The sequence below is a fragment of the Trachinotus anak genome, unplaced genomic scaffold (assembly GCF_046630095.1).
Source record: "Trachinotus anak isolate AG129_WGS33_773 ecotype Australia unplaced genomic scaffold, CSIRO_AGI_Tana_v1 ptg000014l, whole genome shotgun sequence".
Lineage (NCBI taxonomy): Eukaryota > Metazoa > Chordata > Actinopteri > Carangiformes > Carangidae > Trachinotus > Trachinotus anak.
In genome coordinates this window covers 4,384,251-4,402,121 of record NW_027273865.1, presented here as the reverse complement: position 1 = coordinate 4,402,121, position 17,871 = coordinate 4,384,251, and the positions used below count along the sequence as shown (strand labels likewise).

General features: G+C 41.7%; 1 protein-coding gene across 2 annotated transcripts; it reads left to right on the top strand.

Moving 5' to 3' along the window:
• The first annotated feature begins 3,912 nt into the window (after positions 1-3,912).
• Positions 3,913-17,558, top strand: LOC139631533 (zinc finger protein 431-like). Of its 2 annotated transcripts, none has more exons than XM_071495762.1 (6): positions 3,913-4,343; positions 6,071-6,278; positions 7,002-7,423; positions 10,538-10,589; positions 12,452-13,217; positions 15,667-17,558. In XM_071495762.1, the coding sequence occupies exons 1-6, from the start codon at positions 4,221-4,223 to the stop codon at positions 16,454-16,456; spliced, it is 2,361 nt and encodes a 786-aa protein (XP_071351863.1). In that variant the 5' UTR covers positions 3,913-4,220; the 3' UTR covers positions 16,457-17,558. The 2 variants fall into 2 exon arrangements, with proteins under 2 accessions (XP_071351863.1, XP_071351864.1); XM_071495763.1 differs by having other exon boundaries at positions 3,914-4,343; positions 10,538-10,580.
• The last annotated feature ends 313 nt before the right edge of the window (positions 17,559-17,871 follow it).

The window sequence follows — 17,871 nt, the reverse complement described above, 5'->3', positions numbered from 1 at the left end:
GCTCATGAACTAGGACCAATGGTGAAGACAGCATTGCAGGTGAGAGAATGCTGTCCCACACAGAGTCAACACATTCATGTGTCTCCAGATAAAGAGTACATCAGAATATCATTGAGGAAGCATGATGAAGGGACAACAGAAAAGGGCTTACTGGACAAAAGGAAAGCCATACAAACGCCACTGATGCTAGATCAAAAGGCAATCTTAAGTCTAGTACCACAAGAAGTATGCTCCAAGCACAAGACAGATGTGGGAAGAGTGAAATCAGCACAACCTGCCTTATTTAGTGTTCCACTACAGCCAGACTCACAACACCTTTTTGCATTCACATATCAAGGACAGCAGTACACCTATACAAGGTTGCCACAGGGGTATGTAGAAAGTCCATCAATAATTGATAGGGTCCCACAGAGGAATAGTGTAAAACGGACTCTGTGACAGTACTAACCGCTTTGGCTACAGGAGGACATAAGGTCAGTAAAGAGAAGTTACAATTTTGCCAACAGAAAGTAGAGTATTGTGTGGAGGGAAAAGACACATCGCTCCTTCACAGGTGGAAGCAGTAACAAATGCTCTGCATCCACAAACAGTGGGACAGATGCTTTCCTTTCTGGGGATGGTGGGACACAGCCGGTTGTGGATCAGTGATTATGCCACGAAAACAGCGCCTCTGCATGCTTGAATGTAAGCAGCAGGACAAACCGGTAACACTACAAAATTACAGTGGACCGATGAGGCTGAAGGTGCATTCCAAGCATTAAAAGGAGACTTGCGCTCAGCTCCAGTACTTGGTAATCCTGACTATTTAAAAAACGTTTTCACTTATATGTTGCAGAGAGTTCTGGTTATGCTAATGCGATGTTGGTGCAGGATGCTCCAATGGGTAAGCAACCACTGGCTTATTCCAGCACCAAGTTAGATAATATTGAAGCAGGGCTGCCACCCTGTTACCGGGGATTGGCAGCAGCAGTGTTTGCATTCCAAAAAGCCTCCACTTTAATTATGGGGCATCCAGTGACTCTTTATACATCTCACGAGCTGCATGCATCACTTACAAGCCCATGGTTTGTTCTAAACCAAGCCAGAAGAACTGGCTATGAAGTTATAATTTCAGCATCTGAACTGATGATCCAACATTGCAGTACAGTAAACCCAGCAACGAGAATGGTGATACCAGTGGATGGAACTCCTGATGACTGTGTTCAGGTAACAGATGACGGTATGTGTGTATGTCATGACTTACATAACCAACCCATTGCAGCTGATCTCACATTGTTTGTAGATGGTTCTGATTGCCACAGGTAATCATGCAGGATATGCCATAATCCAACTAAACAAAGATAACACCTTTACTGAGATCCAATCAGTAAAAATTCCTCAGTTTGCTGAAATTAAAGCTTTAACAGCTGCTTGCAAGCTTGCACAAGGAATGTCTTAATGTCTACACTAATTTAGCATATACCTATCGTGTGTGTCATGTGCATGGTAATATTTGGAAACAACAAGATTTTCTTAGAGCTGATGGCGAAGCAGTAGCTGCACTACTGAAAGGAATACATCTTCCAGCTGCCATAGCTATTATTAAATGTCCAGCACACCAAAAGACTGACACTCTGACTGCAAAAGGAAATCATTTGGCAGATGAAGCAGCTAAAAAGGCAGCAGTAGGAACCCACACGGGCCCAATTTTAGTAGCAGAAGATTGTGAACTTCTAACCACTCTTTCTTCTCTCATCCTTGCACAGGATAAAGCAGCACCTCAAGAGAAAACTACTTGGCTCAAAAGAGGAGCCCTTAAAAACACACAAGGTCCTCAGAAGGGTTTGTGGCACAGTTGCACGGGACATTTTGTTCTACCGTGTTCATTATTATGTTTTGCTATTAGGATGGCACATGGTCAAGACCATTGCGCAAGGGGGGAAGTTATCGTAAGCGTTATATTGACGCCTACAGGCTGTCTGGTGGTCCCCATTTTTGGCAGCTGCAGTTGACAGAATATTGCATGAATGTGAAGTGTGTGCTCAGTATAACACAAGAAAAGCTTTCTCAGCACCAATTGCGCACATTCCACCACCAAATGGTCCTTTTCGGCATTTGATGATAGACATTATAGATATGATTCAGCGAGTAGGGAGAATGAGGCATATACTTGTAGTAATATGTCATTTCAGCAGATGGATAGAAGCAACACCAACACCAACACCAGACCACAGGTCAATACACCATGGTTGTTATTCACACTAGGTTGCACACACACACACACACACACACACACACACACACACACACACACATATATATACACATAGACATATCTATGAGTACACGTTTATGTCATATCCTCACACAGTCCATTTACACAATGTTTAATCACACTTGACAGACATTGCATACATTATTATGCATACATTATGATTCATGTATTGTAATGCATTATTTTCTGGAGTGTTTCATAGTATACCCATAGCCTGTTCCCTAGTAGTATTATGCTAGCCTGTTATTGTACCACATTTAACAAACTACTGGCATACTCTTTGTTGAATGCATATTGAGGAGCTGTGGTAGTGAGTGATGAGGGGGGAAATGTAGGCGCTGGAACAATAATTATATGATGTTCATTATGATATTATACCATATATTATGTTCACTGATGTTTATTATGATATAATATCACATATACTCACACCTATTGTAAAATGTCATCTGATGGCAGCTAAGCAGCAAACTAAGTTTATGTGATACCAATCCATTAGTAATTTTCACAAAAGGTAAAGAGCTGCCCAGAAGGCAGGCAAAGTTGCCTTTTTGGAGGCAAAGTGGGCACGATGTTTTATGGTACAAAGGATGTGCAGAACAGTTTGGAAATCAGTCTGGTCCAGAACAGGCTCGGGTTTATGACTTGTTACAAGGAATAAACTCTACTGCATCAAACCCTGAAGGTCATCAGTGCCTTTTTGAACATCTTTTTGACGGATGTTGATAAGTGGAGATATGTGGGTTCTAAAGAGAATCCAGCAGATGAGGCGTCAAGAGGAATGAGAGCCAAGGAGATTCTGAAAAACATAAGATGGATAAATGGACCTAAGTTTCTCTACAGGTCAGAGGAGGAATGGCCTACAATGGACATAGATCTTGGCAAGAGTTGTGCAGATGATCCAGATGTCAAAAGGGAACTGACAGTGAATGCTGTTGTCAAGAATTCAGAAAATGCCACAAACAGATAAATCTGTTACTTTTCATCTTGAATGATGAAGCTGAAAACTTTGGTTGCTTGGTTTCTGAAGGTGAAGAACATTTGATAACTTTGCTTATTTCTGCTTATGCCCCAAACTCATTTGATATTGCTTTTTACAATCTATTAACCAAATCTCTGCTAGATTTCACAGGCTTTCATTTGGTTTTAAAAGCAGACTTTAAAGTGGTGTGGGACGGCAGCATGGACAGAATGGGTAGGATCAAGAGTAGGCACATTTGAGACTAACTTTCATGAATTCTTGGGTGTTCAATGTTGGCTCTTTGTCTGACCCAAGAATGTTATGGGAGGCGGTGAAGGGTTTCATAAGAAGTAGTACCACTTTGTATGCATCGACCTGAAATAAAGAACGTGCAGCTAAACTGGACGCATTAGAATTTAAATATGCCAATTTAGATGCTATCTTGCAATGTAATTTTGATGACTCTGTTTCTATTCAGAAAGAGCTGAATAAAAAAGACATTCATTCCATTCTCAGGTGCCATACAGAATTTCTAAAACTCTAGAGTCCTGGAGTCTGCTACATTTCATGATCCATTGCCCGCTCTTTGCTGGAGAAAGGAGAAGTTCATTTGTGGACCTGGTCAAAATGGGAATAACAGAATTCTCTATTAGAACTGTGCTTGGTGACGGAGTGCTTCCAAAATATAGCGCTAAGGAGGCAATTTCTCAAAGCCATAGGTGTATATCACAAGATACGGATCCGTGTTAAAGTTGCAATTACGTCATTTCGCCAGTTTGTGGCAGCAATGCGCTAAACTGTGCCCAGTTTGCCTGAAAGAAGAAGACAAGGAGCCGGACGACCGCCGGTGAACCGGATGTAAACGGTTTGCCAGCAGACTAACATCCTGGCCATTTGTTTTCCAGACTTTCTCCTGCTGTGACGGACACACAGCTGAACCCTGACCAGACCAAAGACTCAAAGTCTACTTACACCCGCTGCTGATGTCCGGCTGGGCGGGACAACATGGCGGCAGTGAGAACTTTCTCCGGGCAGACGGAGCTGATTATGGAGGCGGCAGTGGAGGCTGTGATCTCCGTCTTGCAGCAGAGACTCGGAAAACCCGGGAACGACGGCGAAGACACCCGGGTGAGGACGGATGATAAAATAAAATAAAGTCCGTTAAGAGGAGACGGAGCAAGTTCATCAGAGAGTACAGAGCTATAGAGGAAAATCCGCTGTCACTTCATCCTTCGGTTATAACGGTTACAACTGCAAACATCGCGTTAATTTGTAATTGAGAGTGAAAGTTAGTTTGCGGTGTAAACTTCAGTAAAACAGATTAAATCAGACAAGAGAACTTTGCTGCTCATACATTTGTACCTAAACAACCTCCTACACAGTGTCGGTCGCCATCTTGTGTCAGACAACAATAACAAACAAGACTGTGTAATGTAGAAATTGACTGTATAGAAGCACACACAGCTCATATTATTATTAATAACCATCATCATATTAGTGTTAAAGTGTGAGAAAGAATATGAAAATAAGTTAACAGTACGACCTCCGGTCTCCGATCTTCAGAATAAAATAGCCGAGGCGTTGGACAGTGCAGTAGATTAGTTAATTGTCAGGGTGTCAAGGAGATGGCTAATATTTGTTTTTAAGATTTCTTCAGATATTCAGTAAATATACAAAATATACACAATATGTACAATTTGGTGTATGGGACTGCAAATAATAGTTAACAAAATAAACAAAGTAATGGTTATTTACTGATGAAGCTACAGATTGGAACTGCAGATTTCTTGTTTGACTGATTAACTGTTTACCTACTAATGTCAGAAATGTCAGTAAATAGTGAAGAATGTCCATCAAGAAGAGATTCACTCACTGTGACATAAAACTGAGAAAAACAACCTCTGAGAAAAAGGAGAAACTGCTGTTTTTAGTTGTAATATGTAACTTTTGCACACTCAATGGTTTTGATATCCTGGTCCGTTTATTTTGAAGAGGAGGACATCTCTGTGGATAATTCGGCTGCCGGTTAAAACTCCCTGAACTTCTGGAACTGGTAAATTAGCAGTAAGTTGGTTAGATTCACAGTCTAAGCTCCCAACCCTTGCCTGATGTCCCGTGTTCACCGCACACGGACGGCAAAACACTGACTTTAAACGTGAAACTGCTTTTTTTACAGTTATAATCGGTGGGTCTGTTTTTTGGAGAGGAGGAGACCTCTGTAGATAATTCATCTCCAGGTAAAAACCTCCAGAAACACTGACACTGAAGAAATCCTAACCGGGAGAAACTGACGGCAATGGTGGTGAAGACAACAACTCCCATGATCCCACGCTATTTCATGATGTCACTCCGTCAATCCGTCAAGCCTTTTTTTTTTTGTTTTGTTTTGATTGAGAGACCCCTGGGGCTGCAGAAATTACAAACTGTGCGTTTAAAGTAAACGGAGTCAATATTCAAAATAGTTGCCAGTTAATTTTCTATCAGTCAGCTAATTGACTGATTGTTTCAGCTGTAGCTTGGTTCATGTTTGAGAGCAAATAATAAAAATGGACCTGGTTATTTACTATGTACAACCCTTACACCAGCGACTAGGTGTGCATTGACATGGTACCTGTTCTGTTTCCAGCCTCACCACCCACAAGGCTGTTCTGTACTCCCCAGCTCCCATAGCAGCTCATCTTCCCTTTACTCACCTCTTGCTGTCACTGTCTTTGTTGCTGTCTTGTGCGTGAGAGTTTACTTGTTGCAGTGGAGAAATGTGAAGAGTTATTTGGCCCACAGTTGCTAAAGGTAAAACCGAGAACATACTTTATTCACTGTATTTATGTTTAAACCTCATGTCTTATCTCCTGCAGATTCAGCTGACCACTGTCCTTAAAATGATGTCCAGAGAGGCTGTTCGTAAAATCTGTGGAGTTTTCACAGAGCTCTACGTGAGTTTAGAGAAGGAAACCGAAGCTCTGAAGGATGAAGTGAAATGTTTGGAGTCTGAACTGAAGAACCACAAAAATTATGCAGCCAAGAAGAACCAAACTCAGACGCTTTATAAGATCAAACCAGCAGGTTGGTGGCCTAAACATCACAGAGAACCTGAATGCATCGTAATGAGAGAGGGGGGAATATTTCTGAAGCATCACAGTCAGAAATGTACACGAAAACGTTAATATTTTAAATACTGTAACCCTTCATGAATTGAATATTAACATGTGCAGTATACTAAGTTTTAAAACCCTAGATGGATGGATCCCAAATGGGAAATACTTGTATGGCAGCAGCTGAGCACAAAAATAAAAAACATATGGAATATGGACTATACACATTCCGTATACATTTCTATTTGTATTATTATGTGCAATTCAGAACAAATGCATCAAAACTAAACAAAAACGAATTAACATCACACTTTAGTAATTTAAGGTCAAACAGTCACTTATTTTATTTCAGACTTTCAACCAAAAAACTAAAATGAACTTCATGAATTTGTCCCCAAAATACATAGACACAATGTAAACAAAAGCTTTAAACTCATCATTTCTGAAATTGACTTTGAAATGTTTATTATCTGACTTTTATTCTGAAATTGACTGACATTTATTATCTGACTTATTTTGAAACTGATTTTGACAAATTTATTCTCTAATTTTTATTCTGACATTGAATTTTACATGTTTATTATCTGACTTTTATTCTTAAGTTGAATTTGACATGTTTATTATCTGACCTTTTTTCTAAAGTTGAACTTGACACGTTTATTAACTGACTGTATTTTATGATGAATTGAATCAGGTGGCCCCTCTCTGTCACTTGACATCAACCAACCAGCTGCTAACCCTGCAGCTCTCGCCATGGCCATCCTCAACTCTACCAAACCCAGCCATAGAGCCAGCAGCAGCCCCCAGGTCCCTCTCGTCATCATCAGCCAGCCACTCCCTGGACCAGTCACAGAGCAGAGCAGTATCAGCCCCCAGGTGCTGCAAGAGAAACCAGACCATCCCCCTGGTCTAGGTCTGGCTGACATTGAGACTGAGGTGGTTTTAGAATCGATCCAGATCTCCACAGACTCTGATGGATCACCAGATTTGATTCAGTCTTCCTTACACAGGACATCACTTCCCGTGGTTAATGATAGGCCAACCGCTCAGCTCACAGGTGTATCAGTGACAGTCAGTGAGGACCCACCCACACGTGAAGAAGAACCTGCTGTTTATGTAAGTCAGATAATCAGTACTGATCATTACTGATCAATACTGAACACATTATACACAGTGTCACATTTAAAATATGTAAATCATCTCTTACAGCTGTTGGTTAATTAGTTATCATCAGATTTATATCAAGCGTTTTTCACTCACGTGATTCTCTGTTTTCTGATACAAGCTCAGGTCATCCATGTTTAACCGTTATCTCACCTGTTACTGTCGTCTCACCTGTCGTCCTACTTGTTACTGTTGCCTCACCTGTTGTCTCACCTGTCACTGTCATCTCACCTGGCACTGTCGTCTCACCTGTCACTTCCATTTCACCTTTTACTGTTGTCTCACTTGTTGTCTCACTTGTTACCATTGCCTCACCTGGCATCTCACCTGTTACTGTTGCCTTACCTGTTACTGTTGCCTCATCTGTCACTGTCGTCTCACCTGTCACTGTCATCTCACATGTCGTCTCACCTGTTACTGTTGCGAAATGTAAAAATAATCTTCCTTGGTTAATACTCATGGACATGTCCTTATATAATTTGATACATGTAATGTGTAGAAAATTTTTACATTGTGGAAATCACATCTTCTCTTATCTATGTTGCCATCATTTCATCTTTTCTTGTGCTCCAGGTCAGTCAGTGCAGCTCATTCACTTTGAAATACTGAACTAATTAAATATAAATAATTAAACATCAGTGAGAAAATTGAACAAAATCCAAATCAAACAGTAAGTCAGTCTGTTTTCTATTGTGTACAGCAGTGACAGATACATATACAAGATAAAATGAGAAATACAAATATAAATACAAATAATTAAAGCTGCAAGCAGCAGGCAAGACAAAGCAGCACATCTTGGTGACGGTCAGACACTGCACTCAGGGGTTACAATTTCCTGCATGGACCATGTGGCCGCAGACAAGATACATTGCCTGTTTAATTGCATTCTTAATTGTGTCCACTGTGTGGAGCCAGGGATCACGCAACAAGTGCACATTAAGTGTCTCTATCGGGTGTGGACCACACAATGAAAATGTCCTCTAAATTAAATGATGACTATCACTTGAGTTTCTTCCTATTTTCAGTAGGTGGCGCTGTGACTATTTCTATTGAGGTATCATCAAGTTCCTAAACATTTTCTGACCACTTTTGGCAGATTGGACAGTTTGTAATAGACATACAAACACTTCCTGTTGGGAATTTGCTCCACCACCATGGGCAGGCCATTTCACAAAAACTCACATTCATCATAAACTTCTTAAGCATTGTCTGACCATGTTGAATTGGGTCTGATCAGCCTGCTTAGTTGTAGGAGCATATCAAAATGTTAAACATGACTTTTCCTGTTGCCATTAGGTGGTGCTATGAGTACAACTGAATATGTTCAGGCTGGGACTCCTATTGAACATATGAAGTTTGGTGGACAATGTATGCTGGACTTAGAGCAAGTTGATTTTTCATGGTGTAACATCAAAATTTGCCGCACTGCCACGGATGGTTACTCCAGTGGAAACTCAGAAGCTTCGCAATTCAACATCATAAAGGTCTTAAGATGAGACTGACCAAATAGGATGTCAATCTGATCAATTCCCTGGGAGGAGTTTGTTAAATTCCAAGGCCTGTAAATGGCAAAAATGGCACCAAAGTTAAATTCAAAATATCTCATTTCATTTTGGGTTTAGGGTGGGGGTACATGCATTTCTGTAGGTCTTGACATGTTGCATGTGCCTACCAAATTTTGTACATGTAGGGGAAACAGGGCAAGTAGTGCCTTGTTGAATTTATTTAGGTTGTGCTATCAAGCCAGTTTGCCAGAACATGTGCAAGATCCATAAACTACGTACATTTTTACCAGGTCTGACGTGTGTGCAAAGTTTTATGTAATAATCCCACAGTTACAATTAGGTCCTCACACCCTCAGTGCCCAGGTATATTGTGCAATTATACTTACTACAGACATACACATGAGTCAGACATCTTTTTTCCAGTCCAGTCCTCTGAGAGTTATGACAAGTTGTCTGGTCCATTATGGTGCTAACATTGACATACAATCCAGTAGCCAGTGTAACATTTACGTATATTTGTTTATGGCTCAAAGGACATTAGCTGCCCTCTTTCCCAGAAGCTCTTAATGTGAAATATCAGCAGGAAGTGAGGCCCTGGATTCACATGGACAGAAAAACTAAGTAGAAGCGTTTGTGTGAGACTTTATTTAAATATCAGCTTTTATATTAGAATTCAAGATGTCACTAACAGAAGGAGTCAAGTGACCTGATTAATGTCATTATTTATTAATAATTGATTCAATGATGAATTGTTAAGTCTGTAAAATGTGAGAGAATAGTGAGAAATGCTGATCACAGTTTAAGGTGACACAAAATGTCTGAAGTAATCTATTGGTAATCAGAGGAGTTTTGACTTTCTGTCGATCAACAAATCGTTTCAGCCGTAATGACCTTTAAATACATTTACTGATCTGTCATGAGATGTACAGGTGAGGGACATAATTAAAGTTTAGAGCAGTAGCAGACTAGTGTGAGGACTACATCTGTAGAATAATTGAAGCAGATAAGGTAAAGTGCTGGTTAGGCCTGTTGGGTGTTAGAGGAGCTGATCAGAAGAACTAGACCTGCAGGTCTGAACAGATTCACAGCAGCATGTGAGGATTTGGATCCCACATGAATGAATTTCATCATTTTTGCCAAAGTAGGACGTCATCTTGAGGATGGCTCTTACCTTTGTGTCCCAGAGAAGGTGACGTACTGACGGCGTCGCTGGGGAAAAATAAAACCCTGATTACCATGAGTGTGAAGTAAGAGTAATCATTGGAAGGTGATCAGTGGGTTTTATTCTGTCTGTGCAGACAATCATTTTCTACACTGCTCATCACTGTATCAGCAGAATTGAAAGCCAGTTTGTGTTCAGTACTGTTCGCATTGTTGAACCTCCCGTTGATTATCATTCACTTATTCATACACTATATGTATGTACACTACTGAAGCCTTGACAGATGTGATAACACAGCAGCTCTGTACTGGACAGGTTTATAAAACAGGACTGATGCTTGTCTGGTTAGTGTTAAAACCTGTAACAATAGAGTCACTGCTGTTCTCTCTTTTTTTTCAGGAGTCAGACACTGTTGAAGAGAAAGGTGAAGAGAGTCAACCAGGTGAGTCAGGTAAGAGTCTGAGAGGACAGGTTTTACTGAGGGGGAAATCTTCTGTGTGGGATTTAGGTGGACTAGATCTATTTCTGTTTTAAGGCTGAACCAGACCAGAGATTTTCCTGGTCAACTAATGGTTTTTAGTTCAAGCCATTAGTCAACTGGTCAACACATTAATGATGTTAACTTACCAAGTTGAATATATACATGTGGAAGCAATAGAAAATGGTTTTAGTGCAGTGCTGAGAAATTGTTAGAAGTAATGTTAACACTGAACCCTTTAAAATACTAGTTTTACAAGCATATGCACAAAGCAAGCCGCCTGCTAACAACACATAGCTGAAGGTTGGAGGTGTTACTTCAGTCAAGGCGCTGTATTCAGTCATGCAGAAAATACCAGTAGTATTGGAAGTAATAAAATCATTGCATGAAAAGGATTTGCTCTTCATGGGGGGGGGGGCTGGCTGGCTGGCTGGCTTAGGGGCACGTGGTTATGTTATTATTTAAAGTTTATATTATAGTTATTATTTTTTGGTGTTTAGTAGTTTATTCTGATAGGAGGGATGAGTCCAGTCTATGTAGTGACAGGGATAGCAGGTGTATGGAGACTACCATGCAGGTAGGGGGAGCTAGCCATAGATGGCTGTGCAGAATAAGAACTGATGTCAAGTGAAGGTTGGGAGACCCAAACAGGGATACAGCATGCAGCTATCCCGCCTGTTGGGATGAATCCCGTCTTATCCCAGAACAAGTTGAAATTGTCAATCCATGTAGTGAGACGTGCATGCTGACTGAAGCAAGCCAGCCTTTCCACTTTCCAGACTTCCATTTAATATGTTGAAATCATCTGTGGTGCTCAGACCCCCGTTGGGTTCATGCCTACATGCAGCACAATTCATGTGATGGAGCTTGGGAGTGAGGACAGTAAATTTAGAAGTTTGTCCTAAATGACAGGGACAGTGGCACCAGGGAAGCAGTGTGTGATTGTGTTAATGAAGAAGATGTCCCTGGTTATCTAATTTCCAATGATTAATATGGAGGGATGGGGGAGGACGAGGAGTTGATGTGTGTCAGTCACCAGGATGGACCAGAGCCTCATCCATGAGGGGGATGACGCGATTAGAGAGAGTTAAAGGAAGTGGTGTAGAACCTCTCTGCACATCCCACTTTCAGCCGCAATGTACCACCTCTGACCCTTCTGTCTGGGAGGGCTTCTGATTTGAGCTATGAGCAGGGGCCATGAGTCTAGTTCCAATTCTGACCTCTCGATCATCTGGCAGCTTCAGTGTTGTGACGTCCAGGTCCAGCACAGTGGCAGTGGTATGGTGCACGATGCCCCTTCATCTGCCTCTCTCTCGGAGGAATGGCCACTCTGTTCACTTGCACGGGTTGGCCCTGTGCTGGCGTGCATCGAGACCAGCCAGGGAAAGGTAGCCACAGAGGCTGAAACCAGCTGAGGCACCAGGGTGGAGGTAGACTGGGCCGCTGGAGAACTGAATATGGAAAATATGCCATGGCTATGGCAACAAATCTGTTGATCAACTGATTCTTTTTTGAAGTTCTGATTTCTGTAGATACTTACCTGTGATAGTTCTTACCTGATGGCAGAAGAGAGAATGAGTGTTTTCTCTGATAATGGCTTGTGCTCTTGTACTGCTGCAGTCATCATGTAATCCACTCATGGAGAACTATTTTAGGAACACCTGTACACCTGCTTATTTATGAAATTATCCAATCAGCAAATCATGTGGCAGCAGACCCTCACCAGGTTTGGGTGGGGAGCTAGAGTTAATGAGGAAAACTGTGACTCACTGACTTTGAGCATGACATGATTGTTGCTGGCTCTGTGTTTTATTGTGAATCCTGTTTCCCTGCAGGTCTGAGTGAGGAGGAGCAAAAGGAAGTGGAGAGGAGGAGGAGGCGGGAGTTGTACAAGGAGAAGAGGTTTTTCTGTGAGCTCTGTAACAAAGGTTTCCATCAGAAACACCAGCTGAGGAAACATGTGTCCTGTCACCTCAAACCGTTCCCCTGCAGCTCCTGTGATAAAGGTTTCTACAAAGCCAAGACTCTGCAGAAACACCAGCTGAGCCACCAGCTGAGGGAGGCTCAAGAGAACGACCCTGACAAGCTGCTGCACTGCGACCAGTGTGACAAGAAGTTCAGATTGCTGCGGCAGCTCAGAATCCACCAGGCATCTCATCAGCTTGAGAAGATGCCACTTAAGTGCCACACCTGCGACCGCACATTCACCTCCTCCAGCGCACTACGCTACCACGAGGTTTCGCACGCCAAAGTCAAGCCCTTCATGTGCGATGTCTGCGGGAAGAGTTTCACCAGGAAGAAGAGCCTCCGAGAGCACCAGACAGTTCACACCGGTGCCCGGCCATACCCCTGCCAGACCTGCGGGAAGAGCTTCTCCACTGCCAGCAACTTGCGTGTCCACAAGAGGTCGCACTCAGAGGAGCGGCCATTCAAATGCAGCGAGTGTGACAAGGCCTTCAAGTGCAGGATGGGTCTGCTGCAGCACCGGGTGGTCCACTCCGGAGAGAAACCCTTCATGTGTCAGACCTGTGGCTTGAGCTTTGGACTCAAGTACAACTTCCAGAGACACCTGCGCCTCCACAACGGAGAGAAGCCCTTCAGGTGTGCACACAACAACACAACATCTGTCTTTAAAAAAACAACAGCAGCAGTGAGTCTGAGCTGGAGAAAAGAGTCAATAAGTTCAAACTATTACATTTTATTCAGCGTCAGCCACTAGACCACATTATTTATTATTATTTTATCACATTATTTATCAGACTTTTATTTTATATCAGAGCCAGAGGTACATTGTTTTCAGATTGTCTGTCCATCCGTCTGTCCCATTGTCATGGACACAATATCTCAGTAACGCCTTAATGGAACTTCTTTAAATTTGGCACAAATGTCCAGTTGGACTCAACGAACTGATTAGGGCAACCCAATAGCCAAGTGGTTAGGACGCGTACCACATGAGCGCAAAAGCTCTTAGGAGGCAAGTTACCGGACCAACTCCCAACCAGACCAACTCTTTTCTGCATGTCGTTCCCCCTTTCTCTGTCCCTGTCCTGTCACTCAAAAAGGATGAACTGATTTTGGTGGCTAAAGATTAAAGGTCAAAGTCACATGACCTCACAAAATGTGATTTTGGCCTTGTGAATGCAATATCTCAAGAACTCCTCAAGGGAATCCTTTCAAATTTGGCACAAATGTTTTTTTGGACACAAGGACGAACTGATTAGATTTTAGCTTATAGACATAGATGAAACGGATCAGACAGAAGTTTATAGAAATAGATCAGATGTTTATAGATATAGATGAAACAGATTAGACATACGTTTAAAGATGTAGATGAAACAGATCAGACAGATGTTTAAAGATACAGAGGACACAGATCAGATGTTTATAGATAGAGATGACACAGATCAGACAGATGTTTGTAGATATAAATGACACATATCAGACATATATAGATATATATGAAACAGATTAGACAGAAGTTTAGAGAAAATGATCAGACAGACGTTTATAGATATAGATGAAACAGATCAGACAGACTTTTTAAGATATAGATGAAACAAATCAGACAGTTTATAGATATACATCAGACAGACATTTAAAGACATAGATGATGTTTATAGATATAGATAAAACTGATCAGAAATAAGTTTATAGATGTAGATGAAACAGTTCAGACAGAAGACCTGTCTTGAAGAACATGACCCCTGTGATGATGATCAGTCAGTGTGAGGATGGAGACAGATCTCTGACATTCGGTGTGACACATGGAGGCTTCATCTTCAGCTTCTGTCTTTATAACACTGAGACTCTGTGACATTAAGAGTCCTGTCAGATTAGTTCGCACGGAACTCCCAATGAAGTTGAGGAAAAAATGTAGATCGCACGGCATTAAAAGAAGTAGAATCTACTTCTTCTAATGCCGTGCGATCTACATTTTTGTGCTACCTGCTACCTGCACTCCTCTTGCGATCGACCAGTAGATCGCGATCGACGTATTGGGCACCCCTGGCGTAGAGTATCAAGATGGTTCGAGGAGAAAACATCAGAGAGACTCAGCCACATGTTTCAGTCTCAGTCAGACCAAGATTCAGATGAGGAGTCTTTTCAGACCAGAATCAGAGACTAGCAGACGGATCAGAACGGTTAGTGTAGTGTGCATCTTTTATTTGTTTATGTTGTTTGTTAGCTTGTAACTGGCAGTGGCTGACACAGTGTTAGTGCTTGTGCTAATGCTAACTCTGGCCCTCTGTACTGTCAAGGTTCCAGGTTTTGTGTTATGTTGTGTGAACACCTAAAGGGCTGTATTGTTGTGTTTGACAGCAGGTTGAACAAACAGATCAGACAGAAGTTAATAGATATAGATCAAACAGATCAGACAGACTTTTACTGATTATTTTACTGACTGACAATCTGACAGGACTCTTAATGTCACAGAGTCTCAGTGTTATAAAGACAGAAGCTGAAGATGAAGCCTCCATGTGTCACACCGAATGTCAGAGATCTGTCTCCATCCTCACACTGACTGATCATCATCACAGGGGTCATGTTCTTCAAGACAGGTCTTCTGTCTGAACTGTTTCATCTACATCTATAAACTTCGCGATCGACGTATTGGGCACCCCTGCTCTACGCTCTTTCACGTGGACATCTGGAGCCAGCGGGTGGTGGGCAGGGCCAAGGCATGATCCAAGTTTCTCAACCAGGAAGTCAGAGTAGATGAGCTTTAGACTAGTTTTTATGTCTGGAAAGGAACTTAAACACTGTGTTACTGAATGTAAATGTTGGACTCACATCAGACAGGAATGATCATTATTATATTATTGTTATAAAAAGAAGTGCAGATGATTTGAAATTGAAAATGATCAGTGGGTCCAGCTCCAGTTCTGATATTACAACCTTTTATTTATTGTGGAAATTAATGGTGATGAAATAATAAAAGACCATGCAGCACTAACTTTAGACTTTAAATCTTTATACTTTAAAACACACTCCTTTAAACTAAATCTTTATTCCACCTTTCACATGCTGTATTTCTGTCTTTGTGTCTCAGGTGTGATAAGTGTGGAGAAGGCTTCACAGGGACCTGGGCTCTGAAGACCCACATGCTGGTTCATGGTGTGCAGAAGCCGTTCATGTGTGATCTGTGTGGGAAGACATTTTTCTACAACTGTCAGCTGCAGAAACACCAGCAGCTGGTTCACGACAGTAAAGATGGAGGGAAGGATGCAGGGAAGGGGAGAAGGAGGCCCACCGGGGTCAAACCGTTCAGCTGTAAAATCTGTCTGAAGAGCTTCAGCAGCAGCACCACACTTAGGACACACGAGAAGAGCCACGCTGAAAACAAAGAGTTCACCTGCGATACCTGCGGAAAGTCTTTCCACCTGCGACACCTGTACCTGTACCACATGAGGCAGCACAGCGGCGACCGGCCGTACGTCTGCAGCGTCTGTCAGAAAGGTTTCCTGCTCTCATCACAGCTGAAGCAGCACCAGCTGCTACACACTGGAGTCAAACCTCACAGGTGTGAGCAGTGTGGCAAAGAGTTCAGGACGCCACAGAATTACCACCGGCACCTGCTTGTTCACACTGGAGAGAAACCCTACCAGTGCGTGGTGTGCAGCAGGAAGTTCAGGCAGTCCAACCAGCTCAAGTCTCACATGCAGATCCACACCGGCGTGAAACTGTACTCCTGCAACCGCTGCAGGCAGGGCTTCTCTGACTCCAGGCAGCTGAAGAAACACCGCTGTGGAGAGGACAGTCTGAGCACGCTTGAGTCCTGCAGCAAGCGCAGGAAACACAGGGATGAGTTCCCCTGGACGCAAGAATTCATAAACCAGTAACACTGGGGATCTTTATCAGAGATCAGTAACAATCAATAAGAATCAATAAGGTTCTGCTCATCAAAGGTTCTCTTTGTTACTGAGAGATGTTCAGGTCAACGTCAGTCTTACGTCTGTGTTCAGTGCAGAGTCAGTTGTTAGCATAGCTTAGCATCAAGTCTGGAAACAGACCTGAACCACGGTATGCAGTTTGAGAGGGAGCCCCTGCTGGAACTAGTTCTTGGTCAACAACAGTATTTAATGCACAGACATGACACTGATGTCCAAAAGAAATAATCCCAAAATTTTGTACTGTTCCTTTAAAGGATTTATTATTTTGAATATGTAAAAAAAATATAGTTTGAGCATCTTGTTTTTAGGAATGACTCTGGTCTGTGGTCTCACTCTGATTCTGAACCACTGTAAACTGAGTTGAGCTCTCACTCTACAGCAACTTTGACTTGCTGATCAAAGTCTGTGAGAACTGAAAACGACTAAATGAACAGTCATGCAGCAATAAACTGAGATATTTTTGAATGGAGTTTGATTCAGAGTCATCCTTCTCCAGTGTAAAAATATTACAGACTGCGACCGAGCTGCTGCCTGGACTGACCCACTTCTGAGTCCTGGATTTTCCAGACCAACACTGGACCAGTGTGTTTGTGTTTTGATAGGTGAGATACATTCATGATCAATACTGGACATCAGAGTGAAGTGACTGTGTAATAAAGTGAATCTGTTATTGTAGAAATATTTTTCCATGTGTTTGTTTTGTCTTTGAGCTCCGCCAAAGTGAATCACTCAGTGCTGTTTAGCTTTGTCATATTAAAGGTTGAATGACACGGGTACGATCCTGCACTGATACAGTTGTGTACTTTTTATATACAGTCTATGGTTGTGTAGTATTGATCGATCACATTTCTCAACATTTTTCTCAATTAGTCATTGTTGCTGTTTGCTAGCATATCTTTGTCCAGAAAATGGAAATGATCTGAATTAAAAATCAAAGCATTTGGTTTTTATAACAGAATGTCCTCTATATCTGCAGTGTTGTAGTTTTACTGTTTCTCATTTATAATCATGAAGAGATGATAACTACATTAAAAAACACAACTGACTTGTATAGGTGTCTGAAATGATCTACAAACATTTGAAACATTTTTTTTTTTTTTGCTGATATGCCTTAAAACTGTTAAAAAGAGAGAATCATTAATTCAAACGTGAGGGGCTTTATAATGTGACAAACAGATTTATCATTGTGTTGGTCAGACATTTAATATGTTGTTTTGGATGAAGGAACCAAAAACAACAAAAACGAGTTTCATGAAAGGAACTATAAATAAAGTTCCATTTTAATAAGGAAGCTATAAATTCAATATTTATATTAATATAAATATAAAGGCCATCCAGTAATGGTTTTCCAACCATCACGTGTC